The following is a 17,722-nucleotide window of genomic DNA, read 5'->3' as shown; positions in this document are numbered from 1 at the left end:
CTCAATGTAACATCAGTTTATTTTACATTGTATGTTTATATCAAATAGGGATTCAATTCTCTAAGCAGAGAGGACTAATAACGACTGGGTTTTGTGTGTGTGTGTATATGGACTTCCAGGTTTGATGGGCATGCCAACGGAATCGTCCCAACAGACCCACACCTCCTGCTCCTATCAGCACTCACCCAGTGGCACCATTAGCACCCAGAACAGCCTGACAAACAACCACTCCAGCAGCGGTGGCCAGGTGCCTCTGTCCCACCCTCCCCAGCATCCTGGCCAGAACGCCCACCCGGGCCATGGCTCGCCCCACACACAGCACATCTCCCAGCACGGCCCACACAACCAACATGGCCAGCACAACCAACACAGCCAGCACCAGCACCCCCATCACCCTGCACACTCCCAGCATGGTCCGCACCCATCACAGCACACGCCGCACCCCTCCCAACACACACAGCACACCCAGCACCCCTCCCAACACTCACAGCAGCACGGCCAGCACCCCTCCCAGCAGCAGCATCAGACTCTGGCTCACCAGCCTCATCCTGCCCAGCAACAGATGGCCTGCAACACGGGTAAGACCCGCCTCTCTCTTCTACACTGATGTCTCTCACACACACAAACACACACATTCAGATACACTCAGGGATAACCCTCCAAGACACAGCTGGACATTTCTTCTGTACCAAGACCTGCTTTGGGACAAAGGACCGTAAATCACCATCTGATTTATGCTGTTTACTGTAATGAGAACAAAGCAAATCCTGCATCCATACACCAGACAGTACCTCTGGAGCACAGCAACCTTTTCAGAGGGAACTGGCTCCTACCGGTGGCCAAAGTAGAGTACTGTTGCAGGAAATGTAGAGACTCATGGACTCCTCCAGCCTCTAAAAAATAGTCTGTGCTCCATCTGTGTTTACAGGTCTGCCCTCTGACTGGTACCCAAATCTGGACGCACTGAAAGAGAGCTGCCGTATTGCCAGCAGTTATAACTGGGCTGATGTCGACCTCTCACCTTTTCAAGGTGTGGCCATGAAGGATTATGTAAAAGCTGTTGCATTGACACATCCAATTTCAGCCTCAAATAGGATAACTATACAGGCTGCTTATTTTTCAATGTGTTAGTCCTGCGTTTAATATATTTTTCTTACTGTCTACCTGTTCTTTTCACTGACATTTTAACAGCTGTTTATTGTGTTTACCAGAGTCATTTTATCCTAATGATTTCATGGCTGATTGCCCATGATGAGCACCATTAGACACATTGGAGTTCTCTCTTTTTGTTGGTGTGCTGACGTGTTGCCAATCAACAGTTGAATTTGAAGGAGCTCTACAATTAAAGAACACTGCCTTCAAGTTTATTTACCAAACAGTGTAGCTCAGCAGGTCACAGAGTTGATCCAATTACAGTATACAATTGCAAGGTAGGCGGTTTTAATTATCACCGATAAAGTTTAGTTATGTAATTAAAGCTTCTTTTTTTTTACATAGATAAGTGTCTACACCCACTTTTCACATTTATGGGGTGTGGATGATTTGACCGGTGATTTTTATGACTAAGTTGTCGTTGAGACATTTCTCTGCAGTGGCTAGCAGCTAGTACTACTGAAAGGGTTGGACTGGTGAGCTTTCTGAGGCGGCTGTACATCACTGTTTCCCTTGGCTGATGATATGTATGTTTGACCCTGTGCAGGACTGAAGGAGAGCATGAGACTAGCAGAGCAGAACAACTGGGCCCTGGAGCCCACACAGATCGCAGATCTCTGCTCATCTATCAACCAGTTCTTCGCCCGCACCGGTGTCATTCAGCCACAGGGGGCAGTGCAGCCCGTACCCGTATGCCATGGCTCCATGCACCCCAACAAGCCCAGCCAGCACATGGCCACAGGTAGGTGACTCCTCACCTCTGACCTGCATCCCAACTAACATTATTATTGCATTTACCACTCCAGATCATTGGACATTGGTGGCATTTTCCTTTATGTAAATGTAAACTGAGTGTACAAAACATTAGGAACACCTTCCTAATATTGAGTTGCACTCCCTTTTGCCCTCAGAATAGCCTCAATTTGCAATTTGTTGGGGCATGGACTACAGGGTGTTGAATGCGTTCCACAAGGATGCTGGCCCATGTTGATTCCAATGCCACCCACAGTTGTCAAGTTGGCTGGTTGTCCTTTGGGTGATGGACCATTCTTCATACACAGGAAACTGTTGAGTGAAAAATCCAGAAGTTTTGCAGTTCTTGACACAAACTGGACCTACTACCATACCCCATTCAAAGGCACTTAAATATTTTTTGTCTTGCCCATTCACCCTCTGAATGACACGCATACACAATCTGTCTCAGTTGTCTCAAGGTCTAAACATCCTTATTTAACCTGTCTGCTCCCCTTCATCTACACTGATTGAAGTGGATTTAACAGGTGACATCAATAAGGGATCATAGCTTTCACCTGGATTCACCTGGTCAGTCTCGGTCATGGAAAGAGCAGGTGTCCTTAATGTTTTGTACACTCAATGTATATTGCAATAATGCTGCTGCCCAGGTGGCTTGTTTTAGCTAGCACATATATTATTTTGGGATTGCGATACTTGAGTTTGTCTTTCTCTCCACAGGAAATCTCTACATGGACTCAAGACAGAGCATGTCTATGATGGGCCCCCCAGGATACCCCCACATGCCACCACTGAGCAGCGCAGGTCCCACAATGACAGGTACAGAACAGCGGCAGCCTCTATACAATACAACTACTCACTAAACTAGATCTCAGTTAAGGGGATGGTCTCTACGGTACACTCCAAGTATTCATCAAACCTATCCTTCCACATTCTACAAGCACTACAACAACACCTCGACAAGTCCATTTCCCATTCAACTACACATTTAACCAATGAAGCTTGCACAGTGCATGTGTGTCTTTGTGTATGTACTAAGCCCAACTCCCCTGCTCTCTTCTCTTAGGACACCATGCGCAGATGAACCAGCAGCACATGATCTCTCCCAGAAACTTCCAGATGCACCGCATGCCAGCTGATGACATCCAGGATGACTTTGACTGGGACTCCATTGTCTAATGTTAGATGTTCTGCCCCTAACAAGGAACGGTCAGGTGGTGCGGAGCAGATGGAAGTAGGAGGAAGAAGCCAGGCTGAGCTGTACGCTCTAGCGAGGAGACTGACTGTTGCTGGTGGGATACAGAACAGAAGAGCAGGTGTTGTTTTGGGAGGATAGAGGGAGAGACTTCAGAGTGCTGCCATTTTTACTAACAAAATGAAACATACAAAATAAATGTTACTTTGAAGACAATCATATTTACTAGGACATGTTTAAGTGGTGGCTTATGTGCTTGTCTTGACCAGGCAAGTAGCACACGTTCATGTCGAAACAAATCCTCCAGTCCTCGTTCCTCAGCCAGCCCTCTCCCATCCCCCTCCCAGCCAGCAGCTTTCCAAAGTTCCCCCAGCTCCCTCCGTAACTGTTGTGTGATTTGAGCGACTTGTTCCGCTTGTTATCCTTCTCGTGTTGACTTTAGGCCTCGGCTGCCTCTTGGATGAGTTTCTCTCTTTATTCGTTATTATTATTTTATGGAAAAAGCAAGCCGCCTGTGGTGCTTGTTGGTTTGCTTTGGATGGAACCCCAATAGTGGGTGTATTGGTAGGAAGGTTAGGATCCCCATTAGTGGGTGTATTGGTAGGAAGGTTAGGATCCCCAATAGTGAGTGTATTGGTAGGAAGGTTAGGATCCCCAATAGTGGGTGTATTGGTAGGAAGGTTAGGATCCCCAATAGTGAGTGTATTGGTAGGAAGGTTAGGATCCCCAATAGTGGGTGTATTGGTAGGAAGGTTAGGATCCCCAATAGTGAGTATTGGTAGGAAGGTTAGGATCCCCAATAGTGGGTGTATTGGTAGGAAGGTTAGGATCCCCAATAGTGGGTGTATTGGTAGGAAGGTTAGGATCCCCAATAGTGGGGGTATTGGTAGGAAGGTTAGGATCCCCAATAGTGGGTGTATTGGTAGGAAGGTTAGGATCCCCAATAGTGGGTGTATTGGTAGGAAGGTTAGGATCCCCAATAGTGGGTGTATTGGTAGGAAGGTTAGGATCCCCAATAGTGGGTGTATTGGTAGGAAGGTTAGGATCCCCAATAGTGGGTGTATTGGTAGGAAGGTTAGGATCCCCAATAGTGAGTGTATTGGTAGGAAGGTTAGGATCCCCAATAGTGGGTGTATTGGTAGGAAGGTTAGGATCCCCAATAGTGAGTGTATTGGTAGGAAGGTTAGGATCCCCAATAGTGGGTGTATTGGTAGGAAGGTTAGGATCCCCAATAGTGGGGGTATTGGTAGGAAGGTTAGGATCCCCAATAATGGGTGTATTGGTAGGAAGGTTAGGATCCCCAATAATGGGTGTATTGGTAGGAAGGTTAGGATCCCCAATAATGGGTGTATTGGTAGGAAGGTTAGGATCCCCAATAGTGGGTGTATTGGTAGGAAGGTTTACAATAACTGAGGTTATGTTTTGAACAGGGTGTTTTTTACATGCTTTATCATAGAGTGTTGTCCTTTACCCAACACATCTGGCCCATTTTGTTTTTTTTAGCTAATTGTGTACATTCAGAAACATTACCGGCAGTATTTGTTGTGGTTTTGTGTCTATTCTGTTAACAATGTCATACGTTTATCTCCAATACTCCAAGACTGAAACTGGTAGATGAATTCCAGACCTCATCACCCCCCTCACCGTCTGGCTTTTTTTTCCTTTGTCAAAATAACACTTAGACTTAAAGTAGTCTCATTCTCAATCACTACATCCTTCCACTGGTCCCGCAATCAATGAGATTGATTATCATTTCCCTGTACTAGTGTATTAAGGGAATAGTTTGTAGTTAATACACAAAATGAGTGAGTCCAAGTATACACCTGTAGGTGTCTTTTCATATATTAAACTCAGTGTACATGCAGCACAATGAACTGTAGGATATTTTCCTGTTATCTTCTGATGCAGGAAATGTACTGATATAACTTAATTACTACAAACAATAGGAATGTTCTTCATTTTTTTTTTTTTTTTTTTTTTTTTAATTTTACCTTTATTTAACTAGGCAAGATCAGTTAAGAACAAATTCTTATTTTCAATGACGGCCTAGGAACAGTGGGTTAACTGCCTGTTCAGGGACAGAACGACAGATTTGTACCTTGCTCAGGGGTTTGAACTTGCAACCTTCCGGTTACTAGTCCAACGCTCTAACCACTAGGCTACGCTCTAACCACTAGGCTACGCCGCCGCCCCACATTCAGATGCTATACGTCCCAAGTCATCAGAATCGATCTCCCAAATATCTTGGTTGTGACCGACTTACACTGCAAGGCAGAAAATATGCTGAAATACCATATAAAAAGGGAACACGGTGTGTGTGTGTGTGTTTGCCCTAAAATTACAATCATCTGCATATGCTATCAACGAGCACCAAACAGATGCAGAAAGAAGAAGGGTTCAAGGCAGATGTGCATTTTGGTTAGGATCCCCAACAGCCAGGTGGAGATGGAGGATGGGAGACTAGAGGTTCTGGAAACACTCCTGTCCTCTCTGTCCCTCTTTGTCATCTTAATCAGACTGGCCCTGAACCCCCATCATGGTGCTGCGTTAAACCTGTATGGGAGCTTTGTCTGGGTAGAGCACAGTTAATCTTCCCTTTTTCATTTGTTCCTCCACTATTGGCCCTTAGATAAACTAAATCTTTGGCTGGATTTTGTTTTACTCCATTTCTGAAAATCATGACATTGTTTTGTAATATCACATAAACACCGCTGGGGCCCGACACCAATATGTCTCTTGTGACAGTGTACATGTGTAGATACTGAACCGCCATTGTCCTTTTGAAACAGGAGGCAGAAGACAAGAAGGGAAGCTTGGCTGGAGCTAGTGCTAGTGCTAATGCTAATGATAGTGCTAATGCTAGTGCTGGAGCTAGTGCTAATGCTAGTGCTAATGATAGTGCTAATGCTAGTGCTGGAGCTAGTGCTAATGCTAGTGCTAGTGCTAGTTCTTCTCACAGCTAGCTATACTGCCAAGAATATCTGCAAGGTTTCACAGATCTTTTAGTAGCCAGTTCGTTAATACTGCCCATTGTTTTGATCTTAAATGTTTTTTTCTTCCTTTTCCTTCTTTTTCCTTTTCTTACTTCTGCTATTTGTACCTAATTTTCGGTTAGATTCCCAAATGTTCATTGTATTTGAAAGCGTTGTGTGTGGCTGATTGTCCTGCCTGTGGATACCCATTGAGTGTTTAGTCTTTGTTTAATGGCCAAAATCAGTCAGTCAGTCAGCCAGCCAGCCATTTAAAGCACAGTCTGATTGCTCATTCAGTTCAAAAGCCAAGATCACTTAAGATTGTCAATCATTGAGCCCTTCATTAGTGAAGGAGGACTACTTTATGGAGAAAAGATCAGTGTAGTGATTTTTAATTGACCATTTGATTACTAGTTGAAGTCAGTGTGGGTGCTGCAGACTCTGGGACTTACCTAAGGAATGGGTGTTTTGAGGAACACAGTGAGAATATGGATATAAAAGTGATAGGGAAGTCTTGGCAGCCCATGGTTTTGTATGTTGCATTTCATCACTGGTAATTATGAAGGCACTAATGAAAAACTCTCGGACAGCCTTAGGGTATGTAGTAAATCCACCCCCACAGCTCAGAGGAGATGGGATGGGCTGGAAAGAGCTCATGGATGTGATCAGAGGTAAAGAGGAAGGGAAAGACGATGACTGGATCACCCTCTTAACTGTGTGTGTGTCTGTGCGAGTGAGTACATTTTGTTTAAAAAGACAATGACATTTTTTAAATACTGCTGGAGATGTACCTGCCAGAGAGATTACTATGATATGAAAAAAGAAAATAAGCCTTGTTCGCTTGTTACATTATGGAGAAAACTGCCAAGAAGTACTGCTGATTGAGGCCTATTTTATTCAGTGCTGGTGTGTTGTTGTGCTTCTTGTAAATAAATGTCTTTTCAATCATCCCTTTTTCCTCTTGGGGGCGGGGCATCAAGGCAAGGGGTTGGTCTTACTCATGAGAGGGAAAAGAATAGAGTATTTTGTTATTGTCCAAATAGAGGGTGAGACCGTATGTGTATATATCTATATTGTATATATGTGATGAAAATGTGTTGGCTTTTTGTGACACTACCTTTTACCTGTACTATGGTTCTACATTCAGTGTTTCAATGTTGATAATATATATTTTGTTATGTTTTTCAGTTTTTGATTTTGTCTGTCATTTGTTGTATTTGTTTTCTTTTTCTCCTTTTTGTCCTCTTGGTTATTGCACGGTTTATTACTTTTGCTGTCCAATGAGGTGATACAGCTACTCTTTGTATTGGTTAAGTGCTGTAAAATAACTTGTTATTAGAGTTGTCGATACCACCCCCATCCCCAATATGCATGAATGGCACTTAAAGAAATAAAATGTTAACTTCACTGTGCAATAGTTGTGCGTTTATCATTTTTTTATGTATTTGAATGAGTTACATGAAGCAACTTGTGAATTATTTCATATTTTGAACATAAGATGTAGCTGTTACTCGCATCACTGTTACAGAACACAAGTTTTGCAGTGTGTTTAGACCATAGTAGTTGTGGGTAGGGGAATTTCTATATACACTGTTAAAATTGCAGCAATTATGACAAATCAGAGCCAAACTGAAAGGTTAGTGTTGAATATAACCGATAGTAGAGCCCAAATGGCATAAGTGCAGCTCCTTGCTCACAACCTCAAACATTTACCTAAAATAGTTTTTGGTAAATAATTGTTTTTTCACTTGCAACATTCCACTTAGTTCTGTGCACTCTAAATGTTTAAAAAGTTCACTAATTCTGAAGGTTTTCCAGGATCATACATTAGTACTAGCAATACCGTGCTAGTGTTCATACTGGAACTCTTTCTTCCATGTCAATGACAAGCTCCATATGTTGTTTTCCACATGACACGTTCCTGGACTAGAATAGTCTACCAGGACGGTTACAGTAAGCAATCATAGGTTTATCAAGACACGCATGTCCTTTTCCCCGCCCAGCTCCTGGAAGACCCTCCCCTAGCCCCAACACATGTCAAGCCCCCATGACACCCACGAAACCTCCACTTTCACACTCCGTGACATACAATACTTCATGCTCAGTTTGGAATTCTGCTCCATCTCTTTGGTCCAAACTGGTAGAAGTGAGTAACTGACTTCAGGGAAGGAAGTGTGGGGGAGCTCAGCTGTGCTACAGCTCCTTTAGACTCAGCTAGGGGCGTTGGTCTAGTTACTGTAAGAGAAGACATCAGGAAGACAGTAATGAGAATTCCTCTGATGCTGCTTCTGCTGGCACTGACAGTACAGCTATGTTCTGCACCGCCAGCTGCCGACTGACATTTACTCTTGAGGTTCTGACCTGTTGCACCCTCTACAACCACTGTGATGATTGTTATTATCTGGCACGGCTGGTCATCTATGAACGTTTGAACATCTTGGCACTGAACTGTTATAATCTCCACCCGGCACAGCCAGAAGAGGACTGGCCAACCCTCAGAGCCTGGTTCCTCTCTAGATTTCTTATCATGTTCCTGCCTTTCTAGGGAGTTTTTACTAGCCACCGTGCTTCTACATCTGCATTGCTTGCTGTTTGGGGTTTTAGTCTGGGTTTCTGTACAGCACTTTGTCATCGGCTGATGTAAAAAGGGCTTTATGAATACATTTGATTGATTGAACAAGTAAATAAGCCACCGCTCTAAATCTTTGTCTCTCCAAAGTTGCGCAGCGGTCTAAAGCACTGCATCTCAGTGCTAGAGGCGTCACTACGGACACCCTGGTTCGAATCCAGGCTGTATCACAACTGGCTGTGATTGGGAGTCCCATAGGGCGGGGCACAATTGGCCCAGCGTCGTCCGGGTCTGGCCAGTGTAGGCCGTCATTGTAAATAAAAATGTGTTCTTAACCAACTTACCTTGTTAAATAGAGGTTAAATGTATTTTTATTTTTTGAAGTGTTATTAAATCACCTAATCAATCACTCGAGCCGCCTATGTCCCAGATGTAGGATCTTAATTTGACCCTATATTGTCACAGAAAATAAATCCTGCAGCAACAGGATTTCAATGTTTAGTCCATAATGTTGCTTGGTCGGTGGTTAGGCTATTAGCTGGCCAAAAGTAGGCTACATGAAGTGTTAAACTGTTAATAGAAGTGTTAGTTTGGGGTTTCAGTGAATTTATGTAAATCAGCAGGCTCATCTGCATTTCCTGCAATTCTCAGCAACAAAAGGGATCAAATTAGGTTTCTATATCTATATGTCCTGAGCTTTGATTTGAAACTCCCTTTTCGTAATTTAGTGAATTCAGTCAATTTGTTTAGTTAGTTATAATGTATTCAATTGAGACTTGGTTATGTTTATTTATAGTAACCTTTATGGATTATATCTCAGACCTCTGACTCTGGTGTGTATTTTTATTTGATCAGAACCATATGGAACAGGTTTATTTAGGTATGCTAAATATTTGTACCGGGCCACATTGGGCTGTGCTGTTCAGGGAGTCATCAGAATGACTATACATGGAAGGGCTATGGTTACTCCTTACTTAATCGTGAATGCAAATGAAAGTTCCTTATGTTGAAATGTAATATGGGGAGGGGAGCCGTCTGCCCTTTCTTTTTTTTTTCTTTTACTAGGCAAGTCAGTTAAGAACAAATTCTTATTTTCAATGACGGCCTGGGAACAGTGGGTTAACTGCCTGTTCAGGGGCAGAACGACAGATTTGTACCTTGTCAGCTCGGGGATTTGAACTTGCAACCTTTCGGTTACTAGTCCATGCTCTAACCACTAGGCTACCCTGCCGCCCCAGAGGCCCTGCCTTGGTGGTACTTGTTATGTAATTCTGCCAGGTGGCGTGTCTGATGCTTTAGTCTTGGTGGTTGGTAGCAGAAACACCCCCAGCTGTATAGAATAAAAGTATGTAAGCTATTTAGGAGTTAACACTACACTCCACACTCCTCCCATTTCCCCTGCATTGAGGGAAGCTAATCCTACTTCCACACCATACTCACATCTGTGTTTGGACAGCATGGGGACTTTCTTTATGCTGAAATATACAGGTAAATGAGAGAGACAAAGTTTTTTAAAAGCAGGTACTTCCACACAGGTGTGGTTCCAGAGTTAATTAAGCAATTAGCATCCCATCATGCTTAGGGTGATGTATAAAAATGTTGGCTACCATGGCTAGAAGAAGAGATCTCAGTGACTTTGAAGGAAGGGTCTCAAACAAGCATATGGTGTTTAAAGTGTATGTGTGTGGGTCAGTCACCAGATCTAAACTCAATTGAACACTTATGGGAAATTCTGGAGTGTGCGTCTGAGACGGCGTTTTCCACCACCACCTACAAAACACCAAAAGATAGGATTTCTTGTGGAAGAATGGTGTTGCATCACTCCAATATTGTTCCAGACACTAAGACGCTTCATGTTGAAGTTTAATTTATTTTGCTGTCACACGTACATGTTATTTTCACTTACTAATCTCCTGAACCTATTGGAAAGGCCAAACCAAAGAATTACCTGTTTTGTTATCACTGAAGTCAAGACAGAGGTAGCTGAGGCTATTAACCCCCCTTATTGCCCCTGTAGAACCTGTTCCAGTTGTCCCAGAGGAACTTGCCTCTGGAGAACCTGCCCGTGAGGAACCTGCTGCTGAAGGACCTGCCATCACCCCTGAGGAATCTGTCCCAGTAGTCCTTGTACCTGACCCAGTTGCACCTGTTAAACCTGACCTAGTTGCCTCTGTAAAACCTGAAATAGTTCTCCCCGTAGACCATTACCAAGAGGAACCAGCCCCAGTAAAATATGTTCCTGAAGAAGCTGCACCAGAGGACACCATCCTGATAGCTCCAGTGGAAGCTGCACTAAAGCAAGCATAAGAAGCTGCCCCAGCAGAAGCTGTCCTGATTGTTCCAATTGAAGCTGCAGCAGACGTACACATTAAGTATGTAAGTACCCCTCAAGATACACAATATTAAGCTGGAAAATGAAGTGTAACACGTAGTAATTTCGTTGTACTATGTAGATAGTACACATACTATCTACATAGTATCTCTGCATGTCTGGCAGACATATCAGTGTGGATGACGGATCACCACCTCAAGCTGAACCTCGGCAAGACGGAGCTGCTCTTCCTCCCGGGGAAGGACTGCCCGTTCCATGATCTCGCCATCACGGTTGACAACTCCATTGTGTCCTCCTCCCAGAGCGCTAAGAACCTTGGCGTGATCCTGGACAACACCCTGTCGTTCTCAACTAACATCAAGGCGGTGGCCCGTTCCTGTAGGTTCATGCTCTACAACATCCGCAGAGTACGACCCTGCCTCACACAGGAAGCGGCGCAGGTCCTAATCCAGGCACTTGTCATCTCCCGTCTGGATTACTGCAACTCGCTGTTGGCTGGGCTCCCTGCCTGTGCCATTAAACCCCTACAACTCATCCAGAACGCCGCAGCCCGTCTGGTGTTCAACCTTCCCAAGTTCTCTCACGTCACCCCGCTCCTCCGCTCTCTCCACTGGCTTCCAGTTGAAGCTTGCATCCGCTACAAGACCATGGTGCTTGCCTACGGAGCTGTGAGGGGAACGGCACCTCAGTACCTCCAGGCTCTGATCAGGCCCTACACCCAAACAAGGGCACTGCGTTCATCCACCTCTGGCCTGCTCGCCTCCCTACCACTGAGGAAGTACAGTTCCCGCTCAGCCCAGTCAAAACTGTTCGCTGCTCTGGCCCCCCAATGGTGGAACAAACTCCCTCACGACGCCAGGACAGCGGAGTCAATCACCACCTTCCGGAGACACCTGAAAACCCCACCTCTTTAAGGAATACCTAGGATAGGATAAGTAATCCTTCTCACCCCCCTTTAAGATTTAGATGCACTATTGTAAAGTGACTGTTCTACTGGATGTCATAAGGTGAATGTACCAATTTGTAAGTCGCTCTGGATAAGAGCGTCTGCTAAATGACTTAAATGTAAATGTAAATGTGTACTAGTGTGTTTATCCTCCCACTCGAGAATGACACCCGTATGGTAGACCCCAGTCAGTGAGGTTGACCTACATCTGATCTGTTTTTGTAAACTCAACCAAGTGCTAGCAACGACATTGAGTGGACATTTTGAAGAGTGTACATTCAAAGGTATGTAATCCCGGGACACCCAGCATATCTGTCCACAAGAGATTCCAACCTTGTGATATTTATTAATGAATCGGATGCAGCTGAGTAGCAACTAAACTTGCCCATTTGTAACAAGCATTGTAACAAGCCTTCATTGTTACACCTCTGTAATTACAGACTGCAATTACCACCAATTACATGTTATTACTATATAATTATGTATTGCAATTCATTACAAAACTTGATAGTGTAAATATTTAACTACTATGTAATAAGAACCCCTTAAAATTATGTGCTTGCGTAAAATCTTGTCTATGAATCCAAACACAATTACTTTTGCACCTGTCTTCAAGTTCCAATTCAATTGTAAAAGGCAAGTTATTGAATAAATAATCACATTCTTTTGAACCTATCTCCAGTGGTCGATTCACCATACTGAATAGACCACAAAAACATCATACTACACATATTCAAGTCAGTGGCAAGGCCGGATTTGTAAGGTACATCAATACCTCTCAAGTTTTTTTTTTTTTTTTTACAAGAGAGGAAGGTCCTGTGTCACACACACAGAGGCATGTTGTAGGAACAGTATGTGCACTGCTCAGTGCTCACACATACAATATTTATGTTGATGAGAGAACGGGATGTTCTATATGAGGCCCTTTAAAGAGCTCCCATGGCCACGCTGTATACATTTGTGCATGAGGGTCAATGATGGACATCCTGAGTGGGAAGGCATGAGAAGTTGCTGTCAAGGGCGGAATGCCCCTCTCAGAGCTGGAGTACTGCTGACAGCTGAGTCGAGGAGCCAGGAAGGATGACCTGGTAGTTGAGGGTGGAGTTTATGCTCTCTTGAGGGTGAAGTCTTGTGGAAGATGGGAGGAGTCAGCTCTGGTAGAAGGGTGTTTTATTACACTGACCAGTGAAATTGGGGAAGCAGTTGAAACAAGTGCTTTACAAACCAACCACTACCTGGGTCTTCCACAAAATTAGTCCCTTTTGCATCCCTTTGATATTTAAGTAGAAATTGTTAACTGATATTGGATTTGAAAATCCTTTTTCTGGTCTTTTGTTGTGGGAAACTGTGTGTGTCGAGCATAACACATCAACCCTGTTAGTATAGATAGACAGGCTAGAATAACACGTCAACCCTGTTATTATAAATAGACAGGCTAGAATAACACGTCAACCCTGTTATTATAGATAGACAGGCTAGAATAACACATCAACCCTGTTATTATAGATAGACAGGCTAGAATAACACGTCAACCCTGTTATTATAGATAGACGGGCTAGAATAACACGTCAACCCTGTTATTATAGATAGACAGGCTAGAATAACACGTCAACCCTGTTATTATAGATAGACAGGCTAGAATAACACGTCAACCCTGTTACCCATAGATAGACAGGCTAGAATAACACGTCATCCCTGTTATTATAGATAGACAGGCTAGAATAACACATCAACCCTGTTATTATAGATAGACAGGCTAGAATAACACGTCAACCCTGTTATTATAAATAGACAGGCTAGAATAACACATCAACCCTGTTATTATAGATAGACAGGCTAGAATAACACGTCAACCCTGTTATTATAGATAGACGGGCTAGAATAACACGTCAACCCTGTTATTATAGATAGACAGGCTAGAATAACACGTCAACCCTGTTATTATAAATAGACAGGCTAGAATAACACGTCAACCCTGTTATTATAAATAGACAGGCTAGAATAACACATCAACCCTGTTATTATAGATAGACAGGCTAGAATAACACGTCAACCCTGTTATTATAGATAGACGGGCTAGAATAACACGTCAACCCTGTTATTATAGATAGACAGGCTAGAATAACACGTCAACCCTGTCATTATAGATAGACAGGCTAGAATAACACATCAACCCTGTTATTATAGATAGACAGGCTAGAATAACACGTCAACCCTGTTATTATAGATAGACAGGCTAGAATAACACGTCAACCCTGTTATTATAGATAGACAGGCTAGAATAACACGTCAACCCTGTTATTATAGATAGACAGGCTAGAATAACACGTCAACCCTGTTATTATAGATAGACAGGCTAGAATAACACGTCATCCCTTTTATTATAGCTAGACAGGCTAGAATAACACGTCATCCCTGTTATTATAGATAGACAGGCTAGAATAACACGTCATCCCTGTTATTATAGATAGACAGGCTAGAATAACAGGTCAACCCTGTTACCCATAGATAGACAGGCTAGAATAACACGTCAACCCTGTTATTATAGATAGACAGGCTAGAATAACACGTCAACCCTGTTATTATAGATAGACAGGCTAGAATAACACGTCAACCCTGTTATTATAGATAGACAGGCTAGAATAACACGTCAACCCTGTTATTATAGATAGACAGGCTAGAATAACACGTCAACCCTGTTATTATAGATAGACAGGCTAGAATAACACGTCAACCCTGTTATTATAGATAGACAGGCTAGAATAACACGTCATCCCTGTTATTATAGATAGACAGGCTAGAATAACACGTCAACCCTGTTACCCATAGATAGACAGGCTAGAATAACACGTCAACCCTGTTATTATAGATAGACAGGCTAGAATAACACGTCAACCCTGTTATTATAGATAGACGGGCTAGAATAACACGTCAACCCTGTTATTATAGATAGACGGGCTAGAATAACACGTCAACCCTGTTATTATAGATAGACAGGCTAGAATAACACGTCAACCCTGTTATTATAGATAGACAGGCTAGAATAACACGTCAACCCTGTTATTATAGATAGACAGACTAGAATAACACGTCAACCCTGTTATTATAGATAGACAGGCTAGAATAACACGTCAACCCTGTTATTATAGATAGACAGGCTAGAATAACACGTCAACCCTGTTATTATAGATAGACAGGCTAGAATAACACGTCAACCCTGTTATTATAGATAGACAGGCTAGAATAACACGCCAACCCTGTTATTATAGATAGACAGGCTAGAATAACACATCAACCCTGTTATTATAGATAGACAGGCTAGAATAACACGTCAACCCTGTTGTTATAGATAGACAGGCTAGAATAACACGTCAACCCTGTTATTATAGATAGACAGGCTAGAATAACACGTCATCCCTGTTATTATAGATAGACAGGCTAGAATAACACGTCAACCCTGTTATTATAGATAGACAGGCTAGAATAACACGTCATCCCTGTTATTATAGATAGACAGGCTAGAATAACACGTCAACCCTTTTATTATAGATAGACAGGCTAGAATAACACGTCAACCCTGTTATTATAGATAGACAGGCTAGAATAACACGTCAACCCTGTTATTATAGATAGACAGGCTAGAATAACACGTCATCCTTTTATTATAGATAGACAGGCTAGAATAACACGTCAACCCTGTTATTATAGATAGACAGGCTAGAATAACACGTCAACCCTGTTATTATAGATAGACAGGCTAGAAAACACGTCATCCCTGTTATTATAGATAGACAGGCTAGAAAACACGTCATCCCTGTTATTATAGATAGACAGGCTAGAATAACACGTCAACCCTGTTATTATAGATAGACAGGCTAGAATAACACGTCAACCCTGTTATTATAGATAGACAGGCTAGAATAACACGTCATCCCTGTTATTATAGATAGACAGGCTAGAATAACACGTCAACCCTGTTATTATAGATAGACAGGCTAGAATAACACGTCAACCCTGTTATTATAGATAGACAGGCTAGAATAACACGTCAACCCTGTTATTATAGATAGACAGACTAGAATAACACGTCAACCCTGTTATTATAGATAGACAGGCTAGAATAACACGTCAACCCTGTTATTATAGATAGACAGGCTAGAATAACACGTCAACCCTGTTATTATAGATAGACAGGCTAGAATAACACGTCAACCCTGTTATTATAGATAGACAGGCTAGAATAACACGTCAACCCTGTTATTATAGATAGACAGGCTAGAATAACACGTCAACCCTGTTATTATAGATAGACAGGCTAGAATAACACGTCAACCCTGTTATTATAGATAGACAGGCTAGAATAACACGTCAACCCTGTTATTATAGATAGACAGGCTAGAATAACACGTCAACCCTGTTATTATAGATAGACAGGCTAGAATAACACGTCAACCCTGTTAGTATAGATAGACGGGCTAGAATAACACGTCAACCCTGTTATTATAGATAGACAGGCTAGAATAACACGTCAACCCTGTTAGTATAGATAGACGGGCTAGAATAACACGTCAACCCTGTTATTATAGATAGACAGGCTAGAATAACACGTCAACCCTGTTATTATAGATAGACAGGCTAGAATAACACGTCAACCCTGTTAGTATAGATAGACAGGCTAGAATTTCTTTTAACAAAACAGTTTTTGTGAAGCCTGCATTCAATTGCCCCTCCCTGTTGCACACAACAAGCATCCATTCCCCCTGTTATGACCAACCCTGTTACTTTTTGGCACTTAATTAGGCTCTTCCTATAGTCATTTTTTACATTTAACCTCTTGAGATGGAATCACTTTTTAAAATAAAGTTGAACATGTGCTCATCATGACAGGATGTTAAAATTTGGTGATTTTATTTTTTTTCAAAAGTCATTTTGATACATGAATCTCAGTATAATATATTAACAATGCCCGAGGTTTGCAAATGAATTCTTAAATCCGTTATCCAACAACATGAATGAGACACACTTATTGGTCAGGTTGACAATTAACCATGGATAATGAACTGTATACTCTTTGGCTTGAGACTTGGTAAACATTTATTGGAATGACTGTGCTCTTCTGTTGGGAGAAAGAAAGGGGGGTTATATAATCACCTACATTGTGTGGGAACACAGCCTCCTCTGCTGGCCACTAACATGTTTGGAACGGAACTTTGACAAGGACCCTTTTCCCTGGTTACTCTGTAGCAGTAGCACATTTTAAACGTATTTCATTATTTAAAACAAAAAAGATACCATGTGATTAAATCAATGTGTTTTTAAAGAGAACTTCCATTCATAGTCTAAAGGGAAAATCTGTTAGTGTGAGGCAGCATCAGGATTCACACGAAGGCCAAAAAGATCATCAAGGACATAAACCTCCCGAGCCACAGCCTGTTCAGCCCGCTATCATCCAGAAGACGAGGTCAGTACAGGTGCATCAATGCTGGGACCAAGAGACTTAAAAACAGCTTTGATCTCAAGGCCATCAGACTGCTAAATAGTCATCACTATACTCAACCCTGCACCCTAGAGGCTGCTGCCCTACATACATAGACTTGAAATCACTGGCCACTTTAATAATGGAACAGTAGTCACTTTAATCATGTTTAAATATTCTTTACATACTGCTGTACTCATCTCATATGTATATACTGTACTGTATTTTAGTCAATTCCCCTCCGACATTGCTCGAACTAATATCTAATATTTATATATTTGTTAATTCCATTATTTTACTTTTAGATTTGTGTGTATTATTGTGAGT

The 17,722-nt window shown here is 42.3% G+C and overlaps 1 protein-coding gene across 49 annotated transcripts in view; it reads left to right on the top strand.

Moving 5' to 3' along the window:
- Nucleotides 1-7,487, top strand: part of LOC118373737 (forkhead box protein J3-like) — a 167,863-nt gene extending 160,376 nt beyond the window's left edge. The window contains exons 8-15 of one of the 49 annotated variants that reach the window (XR_008144379.1): nt 120-578; nt 929-1,030; nt 1,700-1,894; nt 2,626-2,724; nt 2,972-3,780; nt 3,887-3,958; nt 4,211-4,246; nt 4,283-7,487. Coding sequence is in view for 1 of the 49 variants with exons in the window: in XM_052526573.1 (XP_052382533.1) it covers nt 120-578; nt 929-1,030; nt 1,700-1,894; nt 2,626-2,724; nt 2,972-3,084 (968 nt within the window). In the remaining 48 variants the exon portion in view is untranslated. Of the gene's footprint in view, nt 1-119; nt 579-928; nt 1,031-1,699; nt 1,895-2,625; nt 2,725-2,971 lie in introns of all 49 variants that reach the window. The other 48 variants (XR_008144380.1, XR_008144376.1, XR_008144377.1 and 45 more) reach the window with 48 other exon arrangements.
- The last annotated feature ends 10,235 nt before the right edge of the window (nt 7,488-17,722 follow it).

This window comes from Oncorhynchus keta, chromosome 10 (genome assembly GCF_023373465.1).
Source record: "Oncorhynchus keta strain PuntledgeMale-10-30-2019 chromosome 10, Oket_V2, whole genome shotgun sequence".
In the NCBI taxonomy this organism is placed as follows: domain Eukaryota; kingdom Metazoa; phylum Chordata; class Actinopteri; order Salmoniformes; family Salmonidae; genus Oncorhynchus; species Oncorhynchus keta.
The sequence above is the reverse complement of the archived record's forward strand: the minus strand, read 5'-3'. Positions and strand labels throughout refer to the sequence as shown.